Below are 27,253 nucleotides of genomic sequence, written 5' to 3' on the forward strand. Positions count from 1 at the left end.
GAAGAATAACAAGTGACAAGCAGGCAGGGTGATGGCTGCCTTTTAGAATCTTTCAGGCATGTCTCAAACCAACCCCCAAGTGCAACTCCTCCCCCTGCAGTCTGGAGACAATAATTCATGTGTACACAAATGGCCCCCGGCCACTCCGGCCTAAATGAAGGATGTTTGGTTGTCTGCTGCTTAACAGTTTCCAAAGGCTATCAAGATAGCCTAGAATATTACCAACTTCTGAAGAAGGAAACTGGTAATGAGGAACCATGATGTCTTTAACAAAACTCTGCTTTGCAACATTAGATTTGGTTCCTTTCTATGGCATCTAATATCATTAAGCCTCATTAAGTCCTTCTTTCATTAGAGAGGCTGACTGGAAGCAATGACTCCTTCCCAAGTAAATATTATTTAGTCTTATTATTTTCAGTAAACACAATGCATAATCTGAAGCTCACTGATTCAAAAATCACCCTCCTCCTCTACTGCATTTTGCTATATAGCATTTTGCTTAATCCATTTTAGCAGAAATCACTGAGCACTGATGAGCAGAACCAGAGCATAAAGAAGGGTTAACAGGAAGAGGGAACCTCAGGCAGTAGTAGCAGCTAGACAATTGCTTAGTTCATTATCAATTAACAAGAATTTATTAAGCTGAGGCATCTAGGTGGCGCAGTAAATAGAGTACTGGCCCTGGAGTCAGGAGGACCTGAGTTCAAATCTAGCCTCAGACACAACACACAAAGAAGCTGTGTGGCCTTGGGCAAGTCACTTAATCCCAATTGCCTACCCTCCCCTCTCAAAAAAAAAAAGAATTTATTAAGTACCTACTATGTGCCAGACATTGTGTGGGGTACTGGGGACAGGGACCACACCTGTGATCTCTGTGGTACAGGAAACCAGTAGAACACCAAGCAATTTTACCTAGGTAGACTGGTATCCAGGAGTTCTAAACCTGGGGTCTGTAAATTTGTCTTAAAAAAATATTTTAGTAACTATTTCAACAAAATTGGTTTCCTCTGTAATCCTATGTATTTTACATGATGGATTTTTAAAAGCATTATTTTGAGGAGTTCACAGGTTTTACCAGGCAGCCAAAGGGGTCCAGGACACAAAACAGGTTAAGAAACCCCCCTTCCCTCCTTAGAGAATTGCTTGGCTGCTCTCCAAGATTAAGTGACTTGCTCATGGCTGTAGAGTTAACTAGCTGCTGAGGAAGAATTCGAACCTAAGACTTCCCAACTCCAACTCCAGCTCTCCATCCATTCTCTATTCCCCTTCCCCTTTCTGTAACAACCCCAATCTAATTAGGGCACCCCTGGGACCAATCCAAGGCTGAACTGGTTATGACCCCAATTTGGTCATGGGATTGGACTGGTAATTGGCCAAATGAAGCTCCTAATATATTCCTGTTGTCAAATAAATCTTAAGACCTCACAAAGACAATTATTGATTAGTTTTACTGCAAAGAAAAAAAAAGAACTAGCTGCATAAAAAATCAAATCAGTGGATAAATGAGGCTTAGACTTGCCCCTTGGAAAGCTAAAATCAGAATGATTATCTTTAAGAAAAATGCCTTTGAGAGACTTTGAATATGTGGAAAGCCATTAAAAGGGGCTGGAAGAATACCTAGGGGCAAGAACAGTGGTCCCATTTCATTCACAGGGCTGCTCCCATTTACAGGGCACCTATTGTTGCTTAGCAATTATCTTGGCATATGTTCATTTCCACTGAAGCTCAGTGGCCAAGCCCCTCAGAACGGCTAAAAGATGGAGATTAAGCACTTAACTCAGAGGTACATGAAGAGAAAAGAGAATCTTCCCCTTCCATGCCAGGAATACCCAGAAAGCCTTGGAGGTTTTATTTTTCATAGGGATGGAGATAGGGTCTGCACATATGATTTTACTGGTACCCTGAACTTCAGGAAACTCCCTTTCCTTATGGAAAGGTCTACGGCTTCTCTGTCACTTAATAGGAGAGATCAATTAAGCAGCTAAACAGTTGTACCTGGGGTCAGGGAGATTCCTCTTCCTGCACTCAAATCTGGCCTCAGATACTTATTAGCTGTGTGACTCTAGACAAGTCACTTAACCCTGCTTGCCTGAATTTCCTCATCTGTAAAATGAGCTGGAGGAGGAAATGGCAAACCAATCCAGTATCTCTGCCAAGAAAACCCCAAATGAAATCATAAAGATCAGACATAACAGAAAAACAACTGAACAGCCAAAAAATTAAGTGTCTCCTCAAGGGTCACACAGTCAGAATGTGTTACAGAGAGGAAATAATTCAGGTCTTCCTAGTTCCTTTCTTTTTTGGAGGACAATTGGGGTTAAGTGACTCGCCCAAGGTCACATGGCTAGTTTTTGTGTTAAGTGTCTGAGGCTGGATTTGAACTCAGGTCCTCTTGACTCCAGGGTCAGTGCTCTATTCACTGAGCCACCTAGCCGCCCCAGGTCTTCCTAGTTCTTAAGATTGATTATCTTCTACACCACTGTTTCTCTGAATTTTTCTTAGCAGGCTCAAATTCTGTTTCTGGGGGGCATGGCTATATGATTTCATCAGTGTAAAGAAATCCCTTTACCCATAATGTCAACAACTCATATTTTATTTATAGTCCGTGAAACAAGCAATAAAGTGACTAGCCCAGCAATCATAAGACCACAGATTTAAGAGCTGGAGAAACCAGCTTGTCCAACTTTCCCTTCATTTTACAAATAAGGAAACTGAGGCCCTAATTGTTTGTTTGTACTTCCTCCAGGTTAGCTGCCCAGGGTCACACAGCCAGTACGTGTCTGAGTCAACACTTGAATTCTGCCCTCCCTAACTGGAAGGCTGCCTAGGCAACATTCCCTCTCAAAAAGTCTTTACTTCCTCTAAAATAATCTCCAAATGGCATTATGTTTGAAGATAGCAAATTAGTTTAATATACACAGAACACATATTTTAAAAAATCCTTAGGTTCCTAATGTTTCCCATGTTCGTTTTATAACTTAATGAGAGCTTCTCAAACTGGGGTCTATGCACTTTATTATTTTGAAATAACATTTCAATATAATTTGTTTTCTTTGAAATTCTAGGTTTATGCCTTTAAAAATACTCCTGTGAAGGGGCCCACAGGATTCACCGGATTGCCAAAGGAGTCCATGATACACAAAAAAATAAGAAACTCATGACCTAAAAGAACATTTACTTAATTTAATTTGGCCAAAGAATATGCAGAAATATAGTTTCTTAGGTGGAAGGGACACAAGAAGTCATCTAGTTCAACTCCTTCATTTTACAGATGGGAAAACTGGGACAGAGAAAAGTCAAGTGACTTGTCCAGGGTCACAGCTGGAATCTGAAACTACAAAGTGAGTTGAGATGAGTCCCCTTTTTTCTTGACTTAAAGTCTAGTGCCTTGTCCACTAAACCATGATTAATGCATATTTGATGGAATCCATAAAAGCTGGTTGGAAAACACACTGTCCTTGTCAGAAGGACTCATTCAAGTGCAGAGATTCTTGATTAGGTTAGCCTCTAATCTAGAAAGCAGAGGAGCTTTCTGACAAGCAGCCTGGAGGGCCAGCCCATGCTCTGGACTGAGGATTATCCCTGATAGTATGTTTTGTGTCCTTGGGAGAAAGGAGACTCTGTCTTCACTAAACCTGAATGGAGGAGAAGAGGGTTAGGAGGCAGCCACTGGGATCTCTCCCACTTGCCAGGCACATCACTAGACCTGAAATTTCAGCAGTATGGGGTACAAAACTCCCTCAAGTGCAGGTAAGCACCTACTCTGCAATTTAATAATCAGAGAGTTGCTAAGAACCCCAAGAGGTTAGTACCTAGTCAGGGTGGTTACAAATGAACAGCAGAAAGGTAGGGATGGGGGGGGGGGGGGGGGGGGGGGGGAGAGGAGAGAGGAGGACGTAAACTGGGATAGGGAAATAGGAAGGTCCTGCAGCTAGGACCAGGGGATCATCTTCCCTTTTGATGCAAAATCAAAAAGGTGGCATTTGGGAGGGTTGCTGTTGAGTGCACCCTGCAGAATTTCACCTTCTTTCCCAAGTCCCTCCCTTCTACCTGTGCTGTCCAAGGTGCACATAATATAGGGAACAATTTATACTATAGCATCAATATCATAAACATGAAGAACTCTGAAGATTTTCAAGAATTGATGATGAAATAAGCAGAGAAAGGGGAACAATTTTATATGATGATAACACCTTTAAAACAAACAACTTTAAAAACTAGGTGGTAGGAGCGGCTAGTGGCATAGTAAATAGAGCACCGGCCCTGGAGTCAGGAGGACCTGAGTTCAAAGCCGGTCTCAGACACTTAACACAAAACTAGCCATGTGACCTTGGGCAAGTTGCTTAACCCCAACTGCCCTACTTTCCCCCCTCCAAAAAAGCAAAAAAAAAAAAAAGAGTTTGAAAAAACAACAACGAGGTGGTACCATATTGGAAAGAATGCCTGGCCTGGAATCAGGAAGACCCTAGTTGAAATCCTGCCTCAGGTACTTACTAGTTGTTAGTTCATTTATCTTCTGTCTGCCTCAGTTTCCTCAACTGTAAAATAAGAATAATAATAGCATCTGCCTTAAGTGACTTGTCCAAGGTCACAAAGCTAATAAGTATGAGCTGGTTTTCAGCTTAAGTCTTCCTGATCCAGGTCCATCTCTCTATCCATTGGACTACTTACACCATCAAATTCATGGTCTCCCATGGAAATAAGGTAAACTTGACTTCAGTTTCTTTCTGCCCAGCTTCCAGTAAATACTTCCTTGATAAAGGATTCTTTCTGCCATGACCTCTCTCTTTCCTCATCTGCCAGGACCAAAGAAGGTCTACACCTTCATCTTAGGGTTCAAGAACCCACAGCCTCCCAAACTTTTGATTGCTTCCTGTTATTATTTTCCATGTAGCATTCAGCAGAAACCACTACCAAATAAAGAGCTCCAACTCTGATGGTGTGGAAGAGAGGTGACCAACATGGGGCCCCGGGTTGTATGCATCTCACTCCCAAGTGCGGTGAAAACCAGATTAAAATGCAACTAGGAAATAGTTAACAAAATAAATGAAAATGCAATAAAATGTAGGTAACATTGTATTTTAAAACTAAGTCAATATGTCACAGGGATCCTTATATTCATATATATATATATAAGGTCTGGTGGCCCCATTTCTACTTGAGTTTGACACAATGGTGTGGAACACCAGAATTCCATGTAACATGGCTTGACAAACAGTGACTTAAAAAAAAAAAGAGATATATATCTCTTTTTTTTTTTTTAAAGCAATTGGGGTTAAGTAACTTGCTCAAGGTTACACGGCCAGGTGTTTCTGGGTGGGTGCTAAGTGTCTGAGCCCCGATCTCCAGGTCATCCCGACACTGGAGCCGGTGCTCTTACTCGTTGTGCTCCTGGCCACCCCTAAAAAAATATACTTTTAAGAGCAGACACTGAAACACAAAGAATTCATGGGATGTCTCCAAGGGCAATTTGTAAGACTCATGGGATCACAGATTTAGAGTGAAAGGTACCTTAGTAGTTAGGGTTAGAAGCAGAGTTAGGGTTAGGGTGAAATCCAATCTCCTTATTGTACAGCTGAAGGACAGAGGCTCACAGTGATGAAGGGGCATGTCCACAGTCACTTGCGTGGCCAGTGGCAGGGATGGGAATGGAACTCAGGACCACATCTCTAGAGTTGGAGCAGACTTCAGAGGCCATCTAGATCAAACTTCTCATTTTACAAATGAGGAAACTGAAGCCAAGGAAGATGAATTGACTAGTCCAATGACACATAGGTAGCAAATGGCACAGAAGAATAGAAAGGACCACAGATGCCATAAAGTCCAACTCCAAAATTTGAAGTTAAATGACTTGGCTGATACAGATAGCATGTGCCAGAGTCAGATTTTGAACCTGGGGACATTTGAATTCAGAACTAGTATCCTTCCCACTGTGCCATGCCAAAACTAATAGAGTCTCACATGGGTTAAAAAAAAAAAAGGCTCAAAGAAGATTTATAAAATGAATGGGATTTTAAAAACACACACACACACAAACACACACACTTCTTGATTTCTTCAGCTAGAGGTTTTTAGGCAAAGAAATGACATTCCCCAGTAGGAAAGACACTGTGTGCATCACTCACCTATGTGTAATTCATACCTCCCTCCTTCACCTGTTAGCCAAGTACAGACGTGTAGTATATCAACTGATCAAGAGTGAAAAAAGCATTAATATTTTCTAGACCTGTCTCTTCAACACTCCAGAATTTTCAAATCAACTGATTAACCACTCTACACACTTTCAAGTTTCTTTCTTCCCTGCTTCTCTTATTAGAATTCTGATTCAGCCAAAAATCTGGGACAAATTATACATACGAGCCCCCCTACCTAGACAATAAAAATCTTTATATTTGACTTTTAAATTAACGGTAAAAGCTAGCTACTTGCCGGGCCTGAATGAATACTTGTGAAAACTTGATTACAGACAGACCTTGGTTATCTCTTGGACTGCAAGAATCATGGGGAAAGTTCTCAAGGCTTCCCAACAAGTGATTTCAAGTTGGCAGACAAAAAAATTCAACACCACCATTTAAACAAAATATATTACTTGCCAAAAATGCCAACTGAGAGGGAAAACCCCCCCACCCATTCCTGGAAGTTTATATGAATATGTATGTGAACTTCTAATATATATATATATTAGATCTTATGCAATGGAAGTAAGATAAGAGACCTTAGGGTCACATGGTCCAACTCCCCCACCCCCACCCTACCCACCCACCACCATCTCAAAGATAAGAAATTCAAGCTTAAGAAGGTTCAGTGACCTAGCCCAGGTCACAAAGAGAGTAAGCTTCACAGAGGGGATCTGAGACTAGATCCTCTGATTCTATGGACAGACTTTCCACTGTACTAGAGCAAAACTGCAGAAACAAACATCAGGAGAGAGATCACCCCTTTAAGTCTCCTCTGTTCTGCCTTTCACAAAGTCACAAGGCTTGGGAGTCTAGGCACACATTGACCTAATTTACTAGAAAGCTTTCTTTCTTTTCTCCCCCCTGGTTTTGTTTTCTTTTTCAAAAGACTGGGTCTCCATTACTTGCCCAGGTTGAAAATGATGAAGCTATTTATGGGCAAAGCCGCTACTAACAGTCGCAGGAATTTGTGCAATTTTACCTTATGCAATCTAATGGCCATGAGGTAATGGGTTATGGAGGAAGGTCACCGAACTGAAATCTCTGCTGGCTCAGCTCGGTCCACTGAAGCACAGAACTCCTGAGCTCCAGAAATCCCCTAGCCTCAGCCTCCAGCTAGCAAGGGTTACAGGTGAGTGTTACCGTGCTCCTGGGCAAAAATTCTGTAACCCCAAACATCACCTTACAAGTAGATGGTTATTAAATCCACCACGTTAACCTGAATGTTGGCAGAACAAACTGAGACAGTATGGAGACACTGAAGAATTTAAGGTACTCACAATATGCAAAAGTTTCAACACGTCCACGAACCTGTTGAGACAGCAACCAAAAGGCAGCGCATGTTAGGGCTGGGAAAGAATGAACGAAGCAATGATTCTCCCCAGATTTGGTCATTAACATCAAAAACGTTACTCACACTTTTTCGGAGCTCATGATCTCTTTGGCGATAAGGTAGACCTTGCTTCTCTTTCCAGTTTCTTTACCCTGAAAATAGAGGGTACACATTAAGAAGGCAGAAACTCAGAAAAGGGTCATCAAGATTCATGTGGGACCAGCTAACCCCAAATTCTATGCTGCTAAAATTAACTCACAAGTTCCCTAAGAGCGCACATTGCAAATGCTTTTGGAATGGCAGAGTTGAGAAATTAATTAGAATACAACTAAATAAACCATATTTTTAGTGCTGCTATGCAGGGAACTTCCAGATACCAAGATGAATAAGGTGGCCCTTGTTCTCAAGGATTACAAAGCTTACAATCTAGTTGGGGAGATAAAGCACACACACAAAAAATAAACATAATATCCAGTGGAATGTCCATAAGCATACAAGAGCAGAACAAATAGTTACTGAGAAATCTCAGGAAGAAGGGATTATTTTTGCCCAGTGAAGAGGGGAAGAGAGTAGAATGGGGATAGGGGTAGGGGAAGAATATGGAGGGAGTTTCATGGATATTCCCTGAGTCTGGTTTTAAGGATGAGTTAGACTTAAAGGGAGGGTATTCATAGGATCACAGATTTAAAGTTAGAATAGAGCATATAACTACCATTTAAAACACTCTTATTTTACAGATGGGCACTGCGGCCCAGGATAAGAGACCTGTTCTGAGTCACCCAGCCACCTAATGTCTACAGCAGGATTTGCACTGAGGTCTTTCTGACTTGACTACAACACTAATCAATACTAATATAGGCAGCGAGACTGGAAAGGTCAATGGGAGGAGTTTGGCAAACCCTGCATGGTCCAAGTTGACAGGCAGATAGATAAAATATCAGTTTGGCTCATGACAAAAGGCTCTGAATGGCAGGCTAGGGAGGGTGACTGGATTTTAACTCTGAGCACTGGGAAGCTAGTCATTAGAATGGGTGTGTAAGGGATAATTTTTAACTTATCCAGTTTAGCTGGGCTATTTGGTAAAGGGGCAATGATGAGCTTTTAAAGACTTAAAAGGTTAGATACATACTCTAACTAAACTAGCTGGAAAAGTCTCCCTGACAGGAACATCTGCTTCTGGAATGAAACCAAGTAAGTAGGAAGCAATAGTGGGGGTTGTCAGTTATGGAGAAGAGATGGGACTGGTAATTTGACTGGAACTACCACTGAGGAAACTTTACCCATTCGGGTTGCCTGGACTCTTCAAAGTACTTGCCTGAGGCACTAAGAGTTCAAGAGACTTCCTCAGCCACTTAAATGGTCTGTTAGATACAAGACCTGAACCCAAATTTTCTGACTCCATGGCTTGCTCTGTGACTACTATGCCACCCTACTTTACTAGGGAGGAGAAAATTCCAACTTTTTTTACTAAAAAAAAAAAACCAAAAACTGGTATCTTTTCTTTTTCCCAGTCATTTCTGGATTTTCCTCCCATACTTGCCCACCCAGGGAGCCTTCCCTTGTAGAAAGATATGTAAGCTCCACAGTGGTCACCTATAACAGTGTTCCTGAAATTACACATACATACACACACACACATACAGAGTCCTATATACCCAGGACATTCAGAATATATATTAAAAAGTACACACACACACATAAACACACACACACTCCTGTATATTAAGAATAAATATAAAGAAAATACAGAAACACACACACTCCTGTATATTAAGAATAAATATAAAGAAAATACAGAAACACACACACAATCTCCCACCTCTTAAAGGAACAGAGGAAGGTGTATTTCCTCATCTCTCACAGACAGAAGAAAAACTGGTCTGGCTTTTTTTTATATGTTGGTGAATTTGGCTGGATTATTTGTCTATCCTTTTCGTTTTTTAAAAATTTCTTAGTCTAAGGAACAACTGTAGGATGGGGAAGGAAACATCAGAAAATGTAGGAGTAATTTACAGATAAAAGATCTCTGCTTTGTTTCAGACCTGTCATTTACATTATTGTAGTCCTCCCAGCTGGCCCTACTCAACTCAGCATCAATCAGTTCACAGCAAATTCAAATTCTAAATTAAGTATTCAAGCCACAGCAAGGATGTGGTTTATTAGTGGAAAAGCAGAGCTCCTTGATTTCTGGAAGAGGGTAAATGTGATCTAAATTTTAAAACCAACTCTGCAAATCGAAAGCACTTTAAAAAAATTTCTTGAGACCTCTTTCATAAACAGGCCCTTGAAACCTCGGCCATTCAGATTTCCAGGGTGAATACGGCTATTTCTCTCGGCTTCTGCTGCCTTCCCTACATTGAAGTGCTCATCAGTATTAGGGACATAAAAATCAGAGGCTTGAATAGAAAAAGAGGGGGGAATGAAAGGCTGCCTAGGAAAAAACAGCCTTTTCAATATTGAAGGGATGAAGGTTTTTGTTGTTGCTGTTGTTTTGGGGAGTTTTGGTTATTGTTGGGTTTGTTTTTTTTTTAACTCATAAAACATTACCAAGGTGCTAAAGGATGAGGGGAGGGAGGAGCAGAGAAGAGGGGAGTTTTTCCCACTCATTTAAATTAAATTCAGCAAGTACCCATTATCTAGTCTGGGGGAAGGTTGGAGCCCGGTAAAATCTACAACGACTCAGTAACAACCAACAAGTTAGTTTACACTAGGCACATGGGGGAGGGGAGGGCCCTCTACCTCCCAGCCAAACTGGCCTACTTGGGAGTTCCTTAGATACTACATTCCATCTCTGAGATTTTGTACAGGCCTTCCCCTATGCCTGGAATGTGTTCCCTTATCACCTCTGCCTCTAAGAATCCCCAGCTCAAAAGAACCATCTTCCACACCCAGGGCTTTAATCCTAATTAGCTGCCAATCTCCTAATAATTCTGTGTAGGGCAGCTAGGTGGTGCAGTGGATAGACTACCAGGCCTAGAGTGAGGAAGAGTCACCTCCCTGAGTTCAAATATGACTGGCTGTGTGATTCTGGGCAAGTCACTTCACCATGTTTGCCTCCGTTTCCTCATCTGTAAAATAAGCTGAAGAAGGAAATGGTAAACTACTCAAGTATCTTTGCCAAGAAAACCCCAAATGGGGTCTACAAAGACTGAATGAATAATGACATGACTGAATAATGACAACTATTCTGTGTGTAGATGATGTTTACTTATTAGTCTAGTGGAATATAAGTTTTTTGAGGGCAGGGCTCTTTCTGAATTGTGTCTCTGTTATCTTTAGTGTCCAGCACAGTACCTGGGACATGGTAGAAGCTTCATAAAGAATTCTCAAATGAGGGGCGGCCAGGTAGCACAGCGAGTAAGAGCACTGGCTCCAGTGTTGAGAAGACCTGGAGATCAAATCCCGGGCTCAGACACTTAGCACCCACCCAGAAACACCTGGCCGTGTAACCTTGAGCAAGTTACTTAACCCCGATTGCTTAAAAAAAAAAAAAAAAAGAAAAAAAAAGAATTCTCAAATGAAAGGGTAAAAGGATTAACCGTGAGTAACTGACATGACATTGGCTTCAGGTTAAAAGCTTGAGAGTAATTTTTAAAATGAAAATCCACAAATGCTTGCATGGAGAAGTCTCAAGATAAACGTCTTAAGAACAACAGAATTATCAAAAATGGATGCCACAAATATATTTTCTTTGCAAGCTGTCTCTCACATTAGATTGTAAGCTCTTTGAAGGCAGGAACTATCTCTCATTCTTTTCTATCTCCAAAGTTTAGCACACTGCCTGGCACATGGTAAACACTTTATAAATGTTTACTGATTGATAGATTGATTGACTTTGTAATTGTGACCAAGCTGGCCCCAAAGAAGAGCTATTGAATACATATTAGAATATTGACTAGGCAGATAGGTGGTTCAGTGAATAGAGTGCTGAGTGTGGAGTCAGGCAGACCTGAGTTCAAATCCGGCCTCAAACATTTACTAGCTGTATGACCCTGAGCAAGTCACTTAACTCTATATACCTCAGTTTCCTTATCTGTGAAATGACCTGGAGAAGGAAATGGCAAACTACTCCAGTGTCTTGGCCAAGAAAACCCCAAATGGGGTCATGAAGAGTCAGATAGAACAGAAAAATGACTAAACAACAAAAAAAAAAAACATGGTTACATTCATATGCCGTATTTCCAAATGTTATTTCCAGTTCTTTGATACTACCCCAAAAAAAATGCTGATATCAGTATTTTTCTATAAGATCCTTGCCATCATTTGCAGTAGCATAACTCACAGAACTCCATCAGTCATTTACATCTTAGAGTGAATTAATTTGTCTTAATCTCAGCTGCATTCAGTTTTGATAGCTGACCTGCATTAAGTACAAATAAACAATCTGGCTCTTAGGATGAATTCTGGGCAGAGGATCAAGAGTTCTGTTGGACTCTGCGCTGGTTAGACCGCACCTGCAGTACTGTGTTCATTCCTGAGAGTCATATTTTAGGAGGGACATTGATAAAATGGGACCAGTACAGGAGGGCAACCAGAATAATGAGACTGAAAACCACAAAGCATGAATATCAGTTGAAGGAAATGGGGGGCATTTAACCTAGAGAATAGCTGTGAGGTGGTGGAGAGGATAGAGCACTGGACCAGAAGTCAGGAAGACCTGAGTTCAAATCTAGCCTCAGACGCTTACTAGCTGTGTGACCCTAGACAAGTCACTTAACCCTGTTTACCTCAGTTTCCTCCACCTGTAAAATGAGCTGGAGAAGAAAAATGGCAAATCACTCCAGTATCTCTGCCAAGAAAACCCCAAATGGGGTCAAGAATAGTCAGAGAGGACTAAAAAAGCAACTGAACAACAACCTAGAAAAGATGTGGTGAGATGATAGTTGTCTTCAAGTCTCTGAAGGGCTGTTATGTGAAAAAAGGACTAGATTTATTCTTCTTGGCCACTGAGGGCAAAACTAGCATATGGCAGAAGTCACAGGGAGACAGAAATAGACTTAAAAAATACAGGAAAAAATTCCTAACAATTCAAGTTGTTCAAAGTAGAAAGAAGCCACATCTGTTAGTAGCAATAATAACAACTAACATTTATACAACATGTACTATGTACTGGGTGCTTACAAATACTATAGCATTTAATTCTCACAACAACCCTGGGAGGTGGGTGCTATTATTTTCCCCATTTTACAGATGAAAAAACTGAAGCAATTTTTTTTTGTATAAACACATTTCAGTTGTAATTTAGGGGTGTGGACGTAGTACACACAAACTCCTACAATGCCAAAGTGCCAGGTTTTGTTTAAATGCCTAATGGTGAGTTAAACTAATTTATGCTTCTGCACTACAGAGGAGAGATAATGTGCACATCATTTCTATTAGCTTTGGCTTTGCTTTTCATTTATTTTTTTTTTAAAGAGATGGTATACTTTGTATTTACCCAATAAACTACAATGATATGAAAAAAAAAGAAACTGAGGCAAACTGGGTTAAATGACTTGCCCAAGGCCACATGGTTAGGAAGTATCTGAAACCAAATTTGAATTCCTGACTCCAGGACCACTGGTTTTACCCAGCTACCCAGGTTTCTGCTCAGGAATGAATTAGACTTTGAGCCTCTTGGGTTCCATGCAAGTCAGAAATTGCTGCCAAGTGGTCTTCAGAATACAAAAGCTGAGAAGAAGACTTGGCCATGCACACCAGTCTGCATGAAAAGGACTTGCTCTCCATTCATTCAAGGAGATTAATTAAGAAGGCTTTAAAAAACTGAGAGATTATTAGTTTTTTTTTTCAACATTTTAGATAATTTCCTTGTTTACATGCTCTGAAGGAATCTTAAGAGCAATGAGCTTCTTCCTAGACTCATTTCCAGTGGCGCCAAGAGATGGAATGGAGAAGTAGGAAAAGGATGACACTGTAAAACATTGAAGATTATATTCCCCAGCACGTTTCCTGTTAGAAAACAACATCTCATCATACAATAGCTAAGATTAAATTGTTTACTGCCCAGTTTCTTTTTAGATGTTGATTTCAAAATGGTACCTCTATTTACAATAGAAGGGCAGGGGATATTTTTAAAAGAGCTCATTTGTTAGGGGAAATGGAAGAAACAGGAATTTATCGCTGAGAAGAAACCTCAAAGCCCTCTAGCCCAACCCCCTTCATTTAACAGAGAAGGAAATTATGGCTCAGAGAGGTTAAACCACTTGCCCACACAAAGGGATTTAGTGTCAGAGACAAGGCTTGAAGGTGTTCCATCTCCAAATCCAAATTTATTTCCACTGTCAATCAATCCATAGCTTTCCAGTTCAAAACCTTCCAGTTTATTTTTTTTATTAATTTCATTTTATTCTTCCATAAAGATGAGCCAGTGAATGAACTCGACTGGGAAGGGGTAGAGCTCAGAGTCATTTCTCTAGGCCCTTGGCATGATCCAATTAAGAAAAGACAAAGCTAGGCAGACTTGATGGAAAGTTAAGGGAGGGGGGAAAGGAAGAGGATTTATTAAGCATCTATTAAGTTCTAGGAACTGTAATAAGTGCTTTACAAATATCTCATTTGATCCTCATCACAACCCTGGGAGATGGATGTTATTTTTTTTTTTAACAGTTTGTTTTTTTTTTTGAGGGGGGAAGGCAAGGCAGCTGGGATTAAGTGACTTGCCCAAGGTCACATAGTCACATAGCTTGACTCACACTTGTCTGAGGCTGGATTTGAACTCAGGTCCTCTTGAGGATGAATGCTATTTTTAACCTTCATTTTACAGAGGAGGAAACTGAGGCAGACAGTGGTTAAAGCAACTTGCCTAGAGTCACATAGTATATGTCTGAGGATACATTTGAACTCAGGTCTTCCTGGTGGATGGCTAAGCCCTCTCTATCCACTGTACCACATAGATACTACCTGTTAACACAAGCATCACAGTCACTCTGGAGAAATGTGCTTGCTTTCTGTACTCAAATTTGGAAATCGGTAAAAGCAGGCCACACCTTTAGGAATATTGGCAAATTACCCAGACTTGTAACTTCCTAACTCAGTCATTAAAATGGGCTTTGCCTAGGGTACCTCCCCCCAAAGATATTGGAATTTAACACTTAAGCAGTCCTGGATGTGACACCCTTCATTAACAGGGAGTAGCTGGAAGAAATCAAAATTAAGTGACATCACAGCTAGTCAAGGAATTCACGCCATCAGGCTGATTCTTATTCACCAAGACCTGAGGCCTTTCTGTTTTTACCCCCTGGGGGTTTAGCAACTGCAGGATCTGGGGTGGTGGGCTGTGGGGGAAAGGATATGAACAGTTTGTTGTTGATATTTTTCAATAGTGTCCAAATCATTGTGACCACATTTGGGGTTTTCTTAGCAGAGATACTGGAGTGGTTTGTAATTTCCTTCTCCAGCTCATTTTACAGATGAGGAAACTGAGGTCAATAGGGTGAAATGACTTTCCCAGGGTCACATAGCTAGGAAATGTCTGAGACCAGATTTGAATGAATGAAGATGAGTTTTCCTAACTCCATGGCCTGCATAGTACTCCACCTAGTTGCCCATACTGGTCTTCTATACTTTTGGTGACTCGTCATTCATCTTGAATATCTGATGCAAAAGATCCTCCCCCCAATCAATAGGTTTCCTTCTTATTTAGTTACATTGATTCCATTGGTGCAAATGCCTTTCCACTTCCTGTCACTGAAATGATCTATTTTCTGTTTTGTGATGCCTTTAATTCCTTGTTTGATTCCATAGTCTCCCCTGTGCCAAAGCTGTGAGAGACACCTCATGGGCTTAGTTCTTGAATTCTAATTACTTTTTTACAGTGTGACTATTAATATTTTTTGTGACTATTAGTACTCAATTCATACGGTTTATCATCTTAAATCAAAATCTCTTTATGTAAGAATAAGCATCATTCCCTTTGGACAACCCTCCTTTGTTTCCTCATCAGAACTGCTTCTCTGTAGCTTTCAGAGCTTTCATTCTTGAAATTATCAACCTTATATCTATAATTATATATCATTTATTATATTATATATATTAATAGGATCAAAAACTGGAAGACCTTGAAAGGTATTCGCTTTCCTCTCCCCTCCCAGTATAAAAAAGAGAAAAGTGAAGTTAGAGGTAAACTAATTTGCCCAAGGTCATACAGCTAGTAAGTACTTGAGTCTGGATTTGAACTCAGGTCTTCCTGACTCAAAGATTCTATAGATTACTTCACAAGAGGAAACCAGAGCCCTGATGAATTGTCCCAAGTCCCAACAGTTAGCTGATGGCAAATTTGGGGGAAAAAACCCAGATCTCCCAATGTCCCAATTAAGTCATTTTTCTGCTCGATCACATGGCCTCTTATGCTGCTGAGCAAAGAGCTCTAGCGAGGCAAGTGGGATACCAGTGTCCATGTCCTCACCCTAAGTACCCGTATCAGGATCTCCATCCTCCCTGCTTCTTGGTAGGTGACCTAGGGCATGTCCATTAGTCTCTCTAGGATCATAGCTTTGGACACAGAAGGGACCTGTCCGCTTATTTTAGATGCGGTTTACCCAAAGTTCTAAACACAACAGAGCTGTCCCCTACTTCCCAATCCCCTGCATTTGTTGTTGTGGTTGAGTTGTTTTTTCTGTTGTACTTGACCCTCCATGACCCCATTTGGGGTTTTCTTGACAAAGATACTAGAGTGCTTTCCATTTCCTTCTCCGGGTCATTTTACAGATGAGGAAACTGGGGCCAACAGGGCTAAATGCCTTGCCAAGGGTCACACAGCAAGTAAGTGTCTGAAGCCAGATTTGAACTTGTGAAGATGAGTTTTTCTGCCTACAGACCCAACACTCTATCCACTGTGCCACCTAACTGTCCAATCTCCTACATGCTTTTCCTTGTACTGTGCTGCCTTTCTGGGCCTTCCTCAGTTTTAAAATCTACAAAACAGGAAGCATAAATCTTACTCCATTTCTTTTTGTTTGTTTGTTTTGTTTTGCTATGCTTTTTGGAGGGGGGAAGGCCGGGCAATTGGGGGTAAGTGACTTGCCCAAGGTCACACGGCTAGTAAGTGTTAAGTATCTGAGGCCGAATTTGAATTCAGGTCCTTCTGACTCTAGGGCCAGTGCTCTATTCACTGAGCCACCTTGCTGCCCCTCTACTCAACTTCTTATGTCAAAGTTTTGCATGAAGATAAGTCAGTCAATAAATATTTATTAAGTGCCTCTGTGGACTAGGCACAAGGCTAAGAGCTGAGATACAAAAAAGAGGCAAAATCAAATAGTCCTTGCCTGCAGGGAACTTACAGTCGACATGTAAACAACTCTGTACAAACAACCACAGGCAAGATAAAGAGGAAATAATTAAGAAAAAGAGTTGGATCTGAATAACCAAAATTTAATAAACAATTTAAAAAACCTTACCTATATATAACAAAACCTATGGCCTCATTAAATATATACATACATATATATGTGTGTATACACACATATATAAAATTTATTTATTGCACTTCACTGGGTAATAAAACATCTGTGCTTATGGTTAAGTTCATGATAAAGTATACAATTTCAAGTGAAAAATGATAAACCCAAGGGAGCAAATACACTATATCATCATAACGGTGTACCTTGTCACCAATAAAGTTAAATTTAAAGCTGACCCTTAGCCCTGTCTCCATTTCTTTTCTCTTAGACAGACTGCTGCCCAATTAAGACAAACAGGTTCACCAACTTGTGTGACTGAAGGAAATAAGGCCCAAGATCCATAACCATTCATCTGTTTTCCAGATTCCATAGCTAACATACCTCAGAGACCAGACTCAAGTGAGGCCTGCGACCTCCATTCACGATTTCAAAAGACAAATCTACTATTGAATAACTGATCATCTTTCAAATACAGCTGCCAAACAAGTGTGTCCTTTTCCAACCCTTGACAAAAGGGCCCTTCATATCATCGGGAGTTGAAGTATTTGGTGTCTACTCCATAAAATATGCTATCTTTAAAATGGGAAAAATCTGCCAAAACACACTTAGAAGCACTTCAGCCACCCAAAGCCCTCACATTCTAACTCATTCCTTTTTTTCTTTCCATTCTCAAATGATGTAAGAGAACATGGGATTTATAAATTCAGAGATGAATGGGACCTCAGAGGTTCATTTGATCAAGGGATTGTTAACATAGGATCCATCAATATCAAATCAAGAGGTCTGTAAATTTGCATGGGAAAAAAAAACCCTTTATTTCCATTTAACTGGATTCCTCTGTCATCCTAAGTAATTTACTTTATGTGTTTAAAAATATTATTCAGAGAAGTGGTCCATAGGTTTTGCCACACTGCCAAAGGGGTCCAAAACAAAGAAAAAGATTAAGAACCTCTGATCTAACCCAACCATCATTTTACAGATGAGGAAAATAAGGACCAGAGAAGTAAAATGTCAGCTAGGTGGTTCAATGGATAGAGCACTGGGCCTGGAGTCAGGAATACCTGAGTTCAAATCCAGCCTCAGACACTTACTAGTTGTGTGACCCTGGGCAAGTCAAGGTTTTTCAATTCAAGCTTCACTTTCTTCATATAAAATATAGATAATAATGGTATCTACCTCCCAAGGGTTTTGAGTGGATCAAATGATAGAATGTTTATAAAGAGATAAGCAGGGTACCCAGCACACTGGAGGCACTTAATAAATGCTTTTTTTCTACCCTTTAATTCCTCCCATTCCAAGGTCACTCAGGCAGTAAGTGAAAGAGACAGAATCTTAAGTGTAAAGGAAGGTTCTTGGTAACTACAGCTGCTATAAATGAAGGTGAAATATGCTACATAGGAGAGCAGGCAGAAATTGCCAATCAGTGATGTTGGCCCTCAGCCAATCAATAAGTACTTACAAGGTGCCGGGCACTATGTTAGGTCCTAGGGATACAAAGACATAAACAAAACCCAACCTCACAGAGGCTACATTTGAGCCAGGGGACACAACATATTCATATACACACACAGCAGATATAATCCAACACTCAAATGAGCATGGAACATCACTGCTTTAGGACAGCTGTTCTCAAAGTGTGATCCAAAGATTCCTAGAGATACCCAAAACCCCTTTTTTTTTGGGGGGGGGGGTTACTTCCAGGTCAAAACTATTTTCACAATAATACCAAATAATTTTCATTTCTAATACAGTGAATATTGACAGACAACCTACATTAAAAAAAAAAAACGGTCTTGGGGGAGGAAAAGACCCAAAATAAGCATTTATTAAGCATCTACTATATGCCAGGAACTTTCTTAAGTGTTTTTTTAAAATTTGATCTCATTTAATCCTCACAACAACCCTGGAGTGGATGCTATTTTTATTCTCATTTTATAGTTGAGACAAATGAGGCAGGCAAAGGCTAAGTGACTTGCTCAGGATCACAGAGCTTATAAGTATCTGAAGCTGGTTGTGAACTCACGTTGTCCTGACTTAAGGCCAACTTCTCTATCCACTGCACCACCTAGCAGCTTCTAGCAAGGGTTGAGGTTGGACAATATTGAATAATTTTTAAGAGTGTAACGAGTTGTGCTCGCTTTGGCAGCACATGTACTAAAATTTGAACGATACAGAGAAGATTAGCATGGCCCCTGTGCAAGGATGACACGCAAATTTGTAAAGCGTTCCATATTTTTAAAATTAGAACAAGAATGATTGTTTTGCCTTTGCATATTATTCTCATTGTTGTTCTGCCATGTACAGTAATGCAAATAGTCCTACATAAAGTTATGGGGGGGAAAGTTGTAGAATATTTTAATTAAATAGGGAATGATGCACTAAATCTACAAAACACATTTTGTTATATTCATTAAAATGACTAATAGTGCCCAAAATGTTTGTTGTAGTTTTAGTCTATATCAGGAGACATATGAGAGATTTTGAGCAAGAAATTGTAATGTCATATGTATTTTAATATCATATCATATTTTAATATCATATCATATTTTATCATATTTTAATATCATATCATGTCATATGTAATTTAATGTCACCATGTATTTTAGGAGTAAATAAAAGATATGTATAGTTTGTTTATAGTAATATTATGATTTTGAAGTGACTATAGCTAACATAAATGATTAAAAATAAAAATACATTACTTGTGGGGAAAAAAAAAGTGTAACAAGTTCCTAAGACCAAAATGTTTGAGAATAGCTGATTTAGGCAGGACCTCCAGTGACACAGGTCATAGCCCATTCATGGTTATCCAACTATATCCTTCATGTGGCCTTGGTGTCCCCAAAGGCATGACAGAAAGATTCAAACTTGGATGGGCTCTACATTATGCAGAAATTCTTTGAATATGGCCCCAGTCACAGAGTAAATCTGTTTTCCAAGAACCAAACTAGCCAATCACATCATAGAACCATTTGACCAATAGGCTAGGTACCTGTCATGAAATTTTTATGGTCATAGCAGCCCATAAAACTAGGGGGAAATTTTTTTTAATGACCTTCAGTTGCACATGGCCACTTTCCACATGTACACTAATTTGGGAGAGGAAAAGACTCTCTTTGCAGATATACTTAAAGAATCCTAGAAAATCAGGGTGGCTAGGTGGCACACTCATTTGAGCACCAGCCTTGGAGTTAGGAGGACCTGAGTTCAAATCCAGCCTCAAACACTTAACACTTACTAGCCATGTGACCTTGGGCAAGTCACTTAACCCCAACTGCCCTGCCTTCCCCCCTCCAAAAAGAAAAAAAAAAAGAATCCTAGAGAATCAACTAAAGAACTACTTGAAATAATTAACAACCTAAGCAAAGTTGCAGAATATAAAATATACAAACATAAGTCATCAGCATTTCTATATATTACCAACAAAGTCCAGTGGCAAGTGATAGAAAGAGAAATTCCATTTAAAATCACTGCAGACAATATAAAATATTTGGGAATCTAACTGCCAAGACAAACCTAGGGACGATATTCAGGAACTATATTACAAAACACTTTTTCACACAAATTAATGTCTGATCTAAACAACTGGAAATACATCAATTGCTCATAGGTAGGCCAAGTTAATATAATAAAAATAACAATTCTACCTAAATTAATATACTTGTTCAGTGCCATACCAATCAAACTACCAAAAAATTATTTTGTAGCACTAGAAAAAATAATAACAAAACTCATTTGGAAGAAGAAAAAGTCAAGAATATCAAGGGATTTTTTTTAAATGCAAAGGAAGGTGGCTTAGCTGTACCAAATCTAAAACTATATTATAAAGTGTCAGTTATCAAAACCATTTGGTATTGGCTAAGAAATAAGAATGTGGATCAGTGGAATAGGTTAGGTACATCAGACATAACAGTAAATGACTATAGTAATCTACTATTTGATAAACCCAAAGACTACAGTTTCTGGGAAAATAACTCATTATCTGATAAAAACTCACTAGAAAATAGTGTGACAGAAATTAGGCACAGACCAACATCTCACATCATATGCCAAGAAAAAGTAAAAATGAGTACATGATTTAGACATAAAGGGTGATATCATAAGCAAATTAGAAGAGTAAAGAATAGTTTACCTGAAGAAGGAAGAATTTATGACCCCAATTTGCACAAACAAACTAATGCAACTAAGGTTAAAAGGAAAACAGAAAGATGGGAAAGAATTTCTACAGCAAGTATGTCTGATAAAAAGACTCATTTCTTACATATATACGGAACTGAGTCAAATTTGTAAGAATATAAGTCATTCCCCACTTGATAAATAGTCAAAGGATATGAACAGGCAGTTTTCAGAAGAAATTAAAGCTATTTACAGGCATATGAAAAAATGCTCTAAATCACCCTAGAATAGAGAAATGCAAATTAAAACAATCACCTCTTCATATCTATCAAATTAGTTAATATGACAGAAAAGGAAAATGATAAAACGCTGAAGATGTGGGAAAGTTGGAACACTAAAGCATTGGTAGTGGAGTTGTGAATTGATCCAACCATTCTGGAGAGCCATTTGGAACTATGCTCAAATGGCAATCAAACTGCGCATACCCTTTTATCCAGCAATATCACTACTAGGTCCGTATCCCAAAGAGATCATAAAAAAGAAAAAAGGGCCCACATGTACAAAAATATTTATAGCAGCTCTTTTTGTGGTAGCAAAGAATTGGAAATTGAGAGAATGCTCATCATTTGGGGAATGGCTGAGGCAGACTTCAGAAAAACCTGGAAAGACTTAAATGAACTAATGCTGAGTGAAGTGAGCAGAACCAGGAGAACATTGTACACAGTAAAAACCACATTGTACGATGATAAGCTATGACTGACTTGGCTCTTCTCAGCAATACAGCAATCCAAGACAATTCCAAAAGATGATGAAAATACTATCCACATCCAGAGTAAGAACTATGGAGTCTTAATGTAGATCAAAGAATACTATTTTGACTTTTTTTTTTTGGGGGGGGGGGTTCCTGTTGTTTTGTTTCTTCTTTCACAACATCACTAATGTGGAAATATGTTTACATGATTCCACATGTATAAACTCTATCAGATTGCTTTGCCATCTTGGGGAGGGAGGATGGAAGGAGGGAGAAAAAATCTGAAACTCAAAATCTTATAAAAAATGAATACTAAAAAAATCTTTACATATAATTGGAAAAAATACTATTTATCAATCAATAAATCATCAGCACCACAGAAAACTCAAAGACCTATTCTAAGTGTTTACATGATGATAACTTGCTAATAGATAAATCTTCTCTAAAAGATTCTCCTAAGTTTAATCACCGCCTGAACATACACATCAGTGAATTTATAATGGCATTAAAACCTATAGGATCAGATATAAAGTCTTCTGTTTGACTTTTAAACTGGTTCCTTCCTACCTTCCAGTAATTTGGGGGGGGGGAAGGAGGGGTGGGTGGTAGAGAAGACAGTTTGGGTTAAGTCACTTGCCCACGGTCACACAGCTAGTATGTGTCTGAGGCCACACTTGAACTCAGGTCCTCCGGATTCCAGGGCTACTGCTCTATCCACTGTAGCACCTAGCTGCCCCTTACTTTCCAGTCTTAATACACATCTACATACTCTACAATCCAGTGACATTGGCCTTCTGACTGTTCCTCAAACATGAAATGTCATCTCCTGACTCCATGCCTTTCCAGTGGTGTCTCCCATGCCTGCAATGCTTTCCCTCATCTTGGCTTCCTTCAAGTCTAAGCCACCATTTTTGTGAGAAGGCCACCTTTCCTGAACCGTCTTCTCCCCGTGACCCCCACCATATACACACACCTCAATATTAATACTCTCTTTCTGAGGGTACTAATCTGAGATTGCCTTTGATTTACCCTGTATATACACATCTCATCTGTGGATAATTGTTTACATCTTGTCTCCCCCAATAGGATGGGAGCTCCTTCAAGGCAAGAACAGTTCTTGTCTTTCTGTGTATCTCCAGCATTTAGAATAAAGTATGCTATGCATGTATTAAGTGCTCAATAAATGTTTGTTGACTTGGGTTCTGGATACTCCCTCAACGATGCAGACTACAAATTGGTTAGACCCATCTATCCTTTGGGGCTTGTCTATAAATCATAGACAGTTCGCTAATAGGGATCAAGTGTACTCCATTATCATGTCCCACCCAAGCCTGCTTTTCCTGGGCAGTAACCCTGTGCTTCACACCAATTCAAGTCAAGAATTAGCTGTATAGCCAAGGGCAACTCATTTGACATCTCTGATCTGAAGTCTCTTTGTATATAATATGAGGAGGCGAGATTATCTGATTTCAGGTGTTTCTATTAATTTCTAAGATTTTAACATTTTAGAATTTCTTTCTCTCCCCCAACCAGATCGTCCCCACCAAAAATGACCTCTTCTGTATTCCAGGTCTTCAGAATCTTGTTTATCTCTAGGTCATATTTAGCTGAATAGATAAACTAATGAAAGCTCATGTAATAATGCATGATAATAATTGACTGCAAAACCATACCTAGTTGCTAGTCTTTCCAGTTTAGGCTTTGAATCACACCATGCAGATGCTCCCTATTCTCCATAAGCATACTTTTGGAATTGAATGAAATCAAGTCATTATTTTCTGTCATTGTTTTATCAGTCATTTCAGTCATGTCCAATTCTTCAGGACCCCATTTGGGGTTTTCTTGGCACAGACACTTGTAGTCTGCCATTTCCTTCTCCAGTCATTTTATAGATGAGGAAACTAAGGCAAACAGGGCTAAATGGTTTGCCAGGGTCACACAGTAAGTGTCTGAGTCTGAATTTGAACTCAGGTCTTTCTGACTTTAGGCCCAGTGCACCACTTTGCATCCCATTATTTTTTAACAATTTAAATTTTTTTAATAAACAAAAATCTATCTTCTCCTTTTTTTCCATCAATGAGAGAAGAAAAAGGAAAAAAAAACCCTTTTAAGAACTAAGCACATCAGCATGGCCCCTGAGCAAGGATGACATGCAAATTCATGAAGAACTAAGCACACAAAACAAATTCCATGTCCAAAAAATATATATCTTGTTCTACACCCTGAATCCACTCCCTCTCTCCCTCTGGCAGATGGGTAGAATGCATGATTTCAGTCCTCTGGTAAGGCTATTGTACTGAAAATTCACTATTCACTAATGTAGCAGAATGATTTTAGCACAGTGCTTTGGTACAAAGTAGGTTGCTTGTTGACTTGGTGATGGCACAGGACTTTTTTGTTCTGTTTTGTTCTGTTTTTAAATTTGGAGATCAGATCTTTTATTTCAGAGGCAAAGGGAATCCCCTCTACCCATGAACATTGGTATTTGGTCTTAGACAGTTGCCTGGAGAAACTAAAAGGTTAAGTGAGTTGCCCAGGGTTACAAGCCCAGATGGGACTTAAACCAAGGTCTTTTTATCAGAGGCCAGCTCTCTATCCACTCTAATAAGCTGGCTTGTTTGTTTTTTCCTTTTTTCATTTGCATTGACATCTTTTGTTTTTATGCCAACTTCATCCTAAATCTCTCTCTCTCTTCCCTTGATCCCCAGAGAGCTATGTCTTGTAATAAGAGGAAAGAAAGGGGGATGGTGGTGCAGAGCTGGTCAGCAAAACTAGAGAATATATCCCTCAACTGAGTCTGATGGCTACGAATGGCTGACACCTGAGACCCCCAAACTGGTTTGTTTATGAGAGTTATAAAATGATCATCACAAATTCTAGAAAGGAGGAGATAGGACTATAGATTGAGAGTTAGAAGGGCAATGAGGAGGGAAGGAAGCAAGAATTTATGAAGTGCTTACTATGTGCCAGGAACTGTGCTAAGTGCTTTACAAATATTCATTTGATCTTCATAATAACCCTGGGAAGTAGGGGCTGTTATTATCCTCATTTTACAGACTGAAGTCCTCTTGACTCCTGACTCCATGCTCATTGAGCCACCCAGTCAGCTCCCTCACTGTACAGATGAGGAAACTGAGGCAGACAGGTTTAGTAACCTGCTTGGCATCACACCGCTAGTAAGTGTCTGAGTGTTTTCACTGGCTGTCTCCCACATGTGGGACTCATCTCCTCATCTCTGCCTCCTGGATTCCATTTCATCTAAGTCCTGCCTTCTGCAAAAAGCCTTTTCCAGTTCTCCTTATTCTTAATGCCTTTCCTCTGAGACTATCCCCAATTTATTGTCTGCATATCTTATTTTGCACTTCGTTGTGGGTACATTGTTTTCCCCCATTAGATTGTGAGCCCCTTCAGGGCAGGGACTGTCCTTTCTTTGTACCTCCAGTGCTTAGCACAGTGCCTCCCACAGAATGGAGGCTTGATAAATTCTAGCTGATTGACAATTAGAGACACTAACCTTGGCAAAGAGACGATGAACCTCATCCTTTGAGAATGACATAGGGGGGAGAAGATGGAATATTATGCACGGAGAATAGCAGGTCAGCCAGTGTGGCCAACAGTCAATAGCACAGCATGCTGTTAACTAGCTGTCAAGGTCCTCAAGGGACTTCTATTTCCCTAGTGGCTATTTCTCTCAATGTACTCCTTGCCACTAGCATACATTTCAGCAGACATCAGTCAATCAACAAATACTTTCAGACAGGAATAATTCCCCTGATGCTTGTGCTTTCCCGGGTCCTATGGAACCAAAGCCTAGAAAGCAATCCTAGATGAATACTGCCAAAAGGGGAAAATGGGTCAGTTTTAATCAGTGAAAATGCATGTTCACTGACAGATTGATATATTATTTTAAATAAACTTTCCTCTAGATGACAACCAAAGACCTCTGGACTTTTCCTGACCACGGCCAACAGAAAAGCACCATAATTCTTTTGACTCCGAGAAAAGTGTAACTTCACACTAAATGAATCTGAATCAGGTCAATACTTGTCAGAACACTGGCTGTATATGAAGACTACCAGGTGAGGTTAATTACTATATTATTAAGACCGCCGTGGCTACAGACTGTGTTTGCAATGTGGAGAGACCAAAGAGAGGTATCAGGGGCTGGGTCAGCGACTCATACCGACAAAGGGGATTTTGCTCATTTGGATTTTTACACGGAGCCATAATTGCACCAAACCAGGAAATCAGACTTTTTCATGTGCTTTTCTTTACTACCTCTATAGCTTATTTACTACATGTGTGACCGTAGTCACACTTTAAGTTAAATACAAAGGGAGAGACCCGAAGTATTTATCACAAGAGAGAAGAGGAAGCCAAGTTAACCATCAATGCTTTTCCAATGACCCAGTCTCTTTTAATGTCCATATGAGAGAGAAACATAGTGGGAGGGTGCTAAAAGAAGTTTCCTTGGCACAATTTCACTCAAGTCCTTGAGAAAAGAGAGTTCCAGTCAGGACAGCAATGAAAAGAGCCAAGAACTAAAATGTGTTTCTGACTCTAAGTCGGATTACAGATGAACTGAGGAAATCGAGAGACATTAAAGAGATAGGGGTTCAAAGCCAAGATGTGATATTAACCTGAATTTCCTTTACCTTCTTTGGCCTGAAGAGAAGACCTCCACAGCCTCTGGCTTTAGTCCTCCCCTTCTAAGAGAGAAGCTCACTAACCACAACATTCCTAATAGAGTAGAATGGATGAATGAAAAATATGAATTAAGGGCTTACTATGCCAGGACTATCCTAAACTCTAGGGATATAAATGAAAATGTAGGCTACTTTAGCTCTCAGAGAGTTTACATCCCAGTGGGTGGAGACAATACATATAGGACCCTCATGACCAGTGAAGGGATGTCACAAAAAAAAAAAATGGTAAGTAGAACAATAGGGAAGGGGGATAGAATTGATTTGATTATAGTTTTCAGAAAAAGAATTAGAAAGGGGGGAAGGAGAAAAAAAAGATAACAAGGCAGCAATTGGGTAAAAAATGGCCAGGATGAAGTCAGTTAGTACCCACTATGTACCAAGTGCTGCCCTAAGAGCTGGGGATCCAGTGAAAGACAAACTCTGCCCTCAAGGAGTTCACAATCTACTGGGGAAGACAACTTAACAAACAAATCTGTACAAAAAAAGGCTATATGCAGGATAAAAAGGAAATAATCAATAGAAGAAAGGTACTAGAATTAAGAGGCATTGAGAACACCTTCCTGTATAATTTAAAGAAAGTCAAAGAAGGCAGAGGCAGGAGGCAGAGACAAAAAGGGGAGTATCCCAGGCATTAGGAACAGTCAGTGAAAATGTCCAGACCTGGGAGATGTTGTATAAGGAACAGTAAAGAGGTCAGTGTCATTAGATGGAAGAGTATGGGGGAAGCTGAGCCTAAAATGAAGAAGAATGGAAAGGTAAGGATGGGGGCTAGG

The 27,253-nt window shown here is 39.8% G+C and overlaps 1 protein-coding gene and 1 non-coding gene across 2 annotated transcripts in view; one reads left to right on the forward strand and one right to left on the reverse strand.

Moving 5' to 3' along the window:
• FGD6 (FYVE, RhoGEF and PH domain containing 6) overlaps nt 1-27,253 on the reverse strand; it is a 180,385-nt gene that overhangs the window by 75,630 nt on the left and 77,502 nt on the right. The window contains exons 4-5 of the mRNA XM_069095179.1: nt 7,594-7,661; nt 7,457-7,487 (exon numbers count right to left, since the gene is read on the reverse strand). Coding sequence (XP_068951280.1) covers nt 7,457-7,487; nt 7,594-7,661 — 99 coding nt within the window. The remainder of the gene's footprint in view (nt 1-7,456; nt 7,488-7,593; nt 7,662-27,253) is intronic.
• LOC138166760 (U6 spliceosomal RNA) lies at nt 19,038-19,144 on the forward strand. Its single transcript, XR_011169721.1, has one exon. It is a non-coding gene; the product is annotated as a U6 spliceosomal RNA (small nuclear RNA).

This window comes from Petaurus breviceps, unplaced genomic scaffold (genome assembly GCF_028583685.1).
Source record: "Petaurus breviceps papuanus isolate PSGF00001 unplaced genomic scaffold, PetGlider_PUasm1.0 225, whole genome shotgun sequence".
Taxonomy (NCBI): Eukaryota; Metazoa; Chordata; class Mammalia; order Diprotodontia; family Petauridae; genus Petaurus; species Petaurus breviceps.